Source organism: Sceloporus occidentalis, unplaced genomic scaffold (assembly GCF_023333645.1).
Source record: "Sceloporus occidentalis isolate IW3139 unplaced genomic scaffold, rSceOcc1.0.p SCAF_1, whole genome shotgun sequence".
NCBI classification, from domain to species: Eukaryota; Metazoa; Chordata; class Lepidosauria; order Squamata; family Phrynosomatidae; genus Sceloporus; species Sceloporus occidentalis.
Window position 1 is genome coordinate 116,290,152 of NW_028316981.1, and position 6,093 is coordinate 116,296,244.

The 6,093-nt window shown below is 39.8% G+C and overlaps 1 protein-coding gene across 3 annotated transcripts in view; it reads left to right on the top strand.

Annotated features, from left to right (window-relative positions):
• The window catches only part of PWWP2A (PWWP domain containing 2A), a 39,307-nt gene extending 35,060 nt beyond the window's left edge, over nt 1-4,247 (top strand). Inside the window, exon 4 of one of the 3 annotated variants that reach the window (XR_016281896.1) lies at nt 4,149-4,224. Coding sequence is in view for 1 of the 3 variants with exons in the window: in XM_089532252.1 (XP_089388378.1) it covers nt 4,149-4,162 (14 nt within the window). In the remaining 2 variants the exon portion in view is untranslated. Of the gene's footprint in view, nt 1-4,148 lie in introns of all 3 variants that reach the window. The other 2 variants (XM_089532252.1, XM_089532231.1) reach the window with 2 other exon arrangements.
• Nucleotides 4,248-6,093: the final 1,846 nt, after the last annotated feature.

Here is a 6,093-nt window from a genome sequence, read left to right on the forward strand (position 1 = left end):
GGAATGTATAGGGCTGTGCTAATCAGACAAAAAGCCCTTTTTAGTGCAACATTCTGTTCCTGCCAGCAAGATGCTGTTTGGGAGCCAACAAGCAAACCATGAATGTAGTAGGAGCACCTTTATGCTTGTGTCCCCCTGCAACTGGCATTCAAACACTTGCTGTCTAATATATTATGACTAGTAGCCTCACCTGAATTTGCCTTGTTAGCCATTCAGGTTGGTGGCTATCATTCTCTGTTGCAGTAGTAAATTTTGTATTATTTGTGCAATACAGTTGCCCCTCCATTTTTGCAGAGAATTCATTCTGGACTGCCTGTGAAAATGGGAACTCACATATATTTAAGCCCCATTGGCCTGAATGGCTGCACACTTCTGTGTGTGTGGCATGGGCGCTTGCACTATTTTAGCCAATGGGTCTCACCCCTTCATGAGTAATCAAAACCGTGGACTTCAAGTCAGCAAAAATGGAGGGGCGGCTGTATTTCTTCTTCTTTTCTATCCTGAATCTCCCACCTTCCGTTTCATTGCAGTTCTGGTATCATAAGGAACAAAACATTTTAGTTTATTTTCCAATGTCATGCATACTTTTTATACTTTTCTCATCTCCCTGTCTTGCATATTTTTCTAAATTAAAAATATTCGAATACACCTTTTCTCGGGAAAGTCGCCCTCGATCATATCACCCTTGATCATATTCTGGGTCAATATATACATGAAGTGATACACCACAAGTCCAAGATTCTTTTCTTGGTCATTCAAAACCAGTTCAGATCCCATCCATGTGTATGTCCCAGTGTGTGTACTTTACAGTTGTTTAATATATTTGCCATTTTGAGGCCCTTTTCATCCAGTCTGGAAAAGTCGGTAATTTGGTGTCGTCAACAAATGTGGCCACTATGCCAGGTATACACTAGATCAGGGGTAGGCAACCTGCGGCCCGTGAGCCGGATGCAGCCCAGCAAGGCCTTGAGACCGGCCCCCACCCGGTCCTGCCGCCGATTGCCTCCGGAGCCTTTGGCCTCTCGCGTGAGGGCGTGGGGCCTTTGGCCTATCAGGAGGAGGCGGGCAGGGGGGGGCAAGCGGCAGGCAAGGGGGGCAAGCGGAGGGCAAGGGGGGCAATTGTCTATAGAAGCCTCCAAAACATGCATTTATATTAACATGTTTTTAAAAATCAGCAATTTTTTTGCGTGTCCTCCATTTTTTTAAAAGTGTCCTCCATTTGAAAATTTTGTCCTACATTTGTCCCGGTTTATTTATTTATTTAATTTTTTAAAAAAAATTTTATTTATTTATTTATTTATTTATTTATTTATTTATTTATTGGCTTTGGCCTCCCAATTGTCTGAGGGACAGCAACCCGGCCCCCGGCTCAAAAAGGTTGCCTACCCCTGCACTAGATCATTTTTTCTAACAAGTTAAAAAGAAATAGTTCCATTGCATTTTTGGGGGGTTCCATTTTGAAAATATGCCAGCTGCTGCTGCTCTTTTCATCCTGTTCTTTTATCAGTTACAATCCACAAGATCACCTCATCACTGCCACTCAAGACACTGGTGAGGGGCTTTGTTTGTAAACCTTGATAAAGGCTCTTGGCCCATGTGGAGTGTAATTCTCTGCTTTGACCCTCTCCTCCTCCATCCGTGACTGCCTCCCCTGGGGAAACAGCTATGGCCCTTCACTGTCAAGGAGGGAAGTGATCAGGCAGCTGCAGTTCTGCAACTGGGGGAAAGAAAACTGCTGAGAGCAGCCTCATTCTTCCACCTGCATATTCTTAGTCACTTCTCTGTCCAGTAAAAGGTCATGACAGCTGCCTTAGGAGTGGATTGGCCATTGCTTGAGGATCTCGCAGATAGCCTAACAAATTACATGGGCACATGGCACCACCAGAATCCCAGCCTTGAATCTTTCAAAAGGTCTTATAGGCTTCATAATTAGATCTATTGGTAATGTCGTCCACTAATTTTCCAAAAGGGATATTAAGCTAACCAGCCTGTTATTTTCTGAATTCCACCCTCCTTGTTTTTGTTTCATTGGCATTGTACTGTATTGGCCACTCTCTAGTTTTCTGGTACAGAGGCTGAACTGAGGGACATACTATGTACTTTTGTGCACAGCCATTTCATATTGGAATTGTTTAGGAACTGTCAAATGGATACCATCTGGAATGAATAGTTTCACCTTTTGTCACCATTGTGTTGCCTCAGCTTTTGACTCTCTTTCCAGAAATGTCAGTTCATGCATAAGTATCTGTCCACATCTTATACAGTGAACACAAATGGAAAGAATTAATTCAGCTGCTCTGTACTATTTTGCCATCCAATAGCTAGACAAGTATGAAATTTGCAGGTGACACCAAATTAGGTGTCATCTGCAAATACTCCAGAGGACAGGATCAATTTCAAAATGAATTTAATAGATTAGAAAACTAGGCCAAAACTGAAAAAAATGAAATGAACAGATATAGGATGGGGGTCACCTGGCTTAACAGCAGTACCTGTAAAAGGGATCTAGGAGTCCTAGTAGACCACAAGTTGAACATGAGTCAATAGTGTAATGCAGCAGCTAAAATGCCAATGCGATTCTAGGCTGCATCAATAGAAATACCATGTCTAGATTGAGGGAATAGGCCTACTCTATTCTGCTTTAGTCAGACCTCACCTGGAATACTATGTCCAGTTCTGGGCACGACGATTCAAAAAGGATGTTGACAAGCTGGAGCATGTCCAGACGAGGGTGTCGAAAATAATGAAGGGTCTGGAAACTATGCCTTATGAGGAGAGACCTAGGGAGCTGGGTATGTTTAGCTTGGAGAAGAGACAGTCAAGCGGTGATATGATAGCCCTGTTTAAGTATTTGAAAGGGTGTCACATTAAGGATGGAGCAAGATTGTTTTCTGCTGCTCCAGAGAATAGGATATGGAACAATGGATGCAAGCTACAGGAAAAGAGATTCCACCTCAACATTAGGAGGAACTTCCTAACAGTAAGGGCTGTTCAGCAGTGGAACACATTCCCTTGGAATGTGGTTGAGTCTCCTTTGGAGGCTTTAAAGAGGGGCTGGATAGTCATCTATTGGAGATGCTTTGATTGTGAGTTCCTGAATAGCAGGGGATGGAACTGGATGGCCCTTGTGGTCTCTTCCAGCTCTATAATTCTATGATTCTAAGCTCCTCACAATCCTTTAGAGAAGGAATAGGAATGATGCAAGCTTGTGGGTCATGTGAACCCTAACCCATTTTGTCACCCCATTTTTTGTCCCCAAAGACACAAAACTGCCCCCAACTACAGTCTCACCCAATATTCCCAAACAGCCAGAATTAGGCTGAAAGTAAAATATGAAACTGCCATGGCTATGGAATTCTGGGATTTGTTGCTCTGTGAGATATTTGGCCTTCTCTGTCAGAGCTGTGGTGCTTTTGGACATAGAGATGCTTTTCCTGACTAGTTTATATTGTAGCTCAGCTTCTGTTATTGTGGTTTTGTGTGATCCGCAAGCATTCTGGAGAGACGTGGCAAGTTTCAATTTACATGTACATCAAACTTGACAGTATGGCACTGTATCCTGTTAGCACCATTATGGGAAAATAATAAGCAACCAAACAGTTGGTCAAGGTCTGTAACTACAACCTACCACATAAGTGTATATTTAAATCTTTCTGGGATAAGTTGAGTGTCTTTTTTGCATCTACTTAAAGTGTAGCTGTTTAAATTGAATGCCAAGATGTGGAATGAATAAACTGTGACAGTAGAGAACCTTATAAAGAAATTCAGTACTGAATAAAGGCTATTAGAGAGACCAAGCTATACATTAAAAGTTCCTGGCTCAAATCAAACCTCTACCATAAATCACTAGGTAGTCTTAGGTAACAGTAATTTCCAAACTCCTATCTGAAATACGGGAATTGTACTGAGTAACCATGCAGCATAGTTGAAAGGATGGCAGAATTTAGGAAAGAAGTGTGCTGATGAGGGTACTTTTGAATGTTTCTTATTATTTATTTGTGGGGCTTAATAAAAATCTTCCCCAGTTACTTCAGTGAAAAAAAAGTTTGTGCCTGATAATCTCTTTCCTGATGTCCTTTTAAAGAGGAGTAAAAATGCAGAAATAAGCTTCTACTTCTAACTGATATTTCTTTTTCTCTTCTTTCCAGCTCAGAGACATTAGTCAGTTGCTGTATTTATGGAAGTTCTCAACATTGGCATGAAAAGGATCAGCTAACCAGAAGTGACATACACCTGAAACTTAAATCTAGATCATGGTGTACACTGGGAGGAGCTTTTTAAAAAGAAACTCACCCCTTTTCCAGGACATGCATACCTATTGTAAATTTACTTTGGGAGCTGAGCTATTAGAAAATTATTTTATAAACTTTTTTTGTTGCAATAAGGCATGAGCCAAGGAGCCTGTTCAAAATGAACATGCAAGAAACCACTTGAATTACTAGTATGAAGTCTCACAAAATGTACTCATACTCTTCAAATGTGATAGTGTGAATAGACCTCAGCAATGGAGTCAAGACACATGGAAAGTTGTCTGAAAACTTATGAACATTTACTTTTGTTCTTAGCATATGTTATATTTTACATCTTAACAATCTTTAGTCTTTAGTGCAGGTGTTAGCAGAGCTGTAACCTTTTTACTGGAAGCATTTCCAAATTCAGCTATGGTGACAAGTACTGACAGGCCTGTTTTGAGACCAAGGTTTCCATAGAGATAGGGTGGCAATAGTGAATTCTGTGTAACTTAAGTGGTTATAGCAAAGATCTTCCCATGTAAAAAACTCTTTATTTGAGGGCCAGAAGATATTTTTTTAAAATGTAGTCGGAGAGGCTGGCATCACTGACAGTGCACAGATGTTGTATTTGCTTAACAGTATCCACTATAAAGAGCAGGATTTGCTAAAATGAGATTCTAACAGATATCTAAAGTCATGACATTCCCTTTCAAGCACAGTGATATTGCACATTATGTTGTCATGACTTTTTCATAATTTATATGTTCCACTTCGACTTACCTACAGTTAGCTTTAGGTAGGTGAGATTTTAGTATTTCCAAGGTTAAGATGGTTTACATTGACCCAATACCCTTTGCCTCATTAAATAATTATCAGCTCTTTCAAACTTCTGTATTTATCTGCAATATGGTTCTACATTTCAATGGGAGTAGGTATACCTGACTTTCAGAATTTTGCTCCCACTGTCACAGACCTATTTGTTTAATATTTTTCCATCTTAATTTCAAAGTAAGCATGCTTTCTTAATTTGCATTTAATTTTCTCAACACAAGAGCAGGATTCACCAGGTAGATAGGGTGATGTGTCAAAAATGAATGCACAATCCAAATATGGACACAAATACCAAGATTCCATGAAAATACAAGGATGCCTTCTAAGCATGGATTGGTCTGTCTTGTACAGCATTAGGATAACTGTTGCCAGATTAACAGAAAATGTCTGTTTTCCATAGTTACCCATACCAGCCAACAACAAATTGAAGTATAGGCTTTGTAATTTGTATGGATGTTGTTGCAATCAGGAGTTTCCCTTGGCTTTATTTGGCAACAGATGTATATTTTTAAATAGCATTCTAAACATGGGAAGTATATATGACAAGTATATTACAATACAGTTCTATATTGAAGATTTCGTAATAGTCTGTGAAAATGTGTACAAAATTATTTATAAACAGAGCCCACCTAACTTTTAAAAAAACTTACGTTCAAGATGACTAATAGTAGGTTCAGCTGCACCACTTTTCATAAAAAAAAACCATAGGTGGCTTTTAAAAAGATGGCAAACAACTGTTTTGCTGTATTTGAAGCAGTTGCAGTTGAAGCAAAAGAGGAACAGCATTGATTTGTCCCCAAATTTATTACTCAGTAAGATTAAAAATCAATTGGGGGAAGAGGACAAAAAATACTGAAGTGAATTGGCACAGTTTAGTTCACCTCCAGAAACAAAATGCTGCTTTAGACCACCCTTTTTATCTAAAAGGGTGTGTGTGTCTCACTTCACAAGAGAAGAGGCAAACTTTGGGAGTAACTGTGGCACAAAGTGATAGGTTCTACTCAGGAAAACTGTGTCAGACAATAAAAAC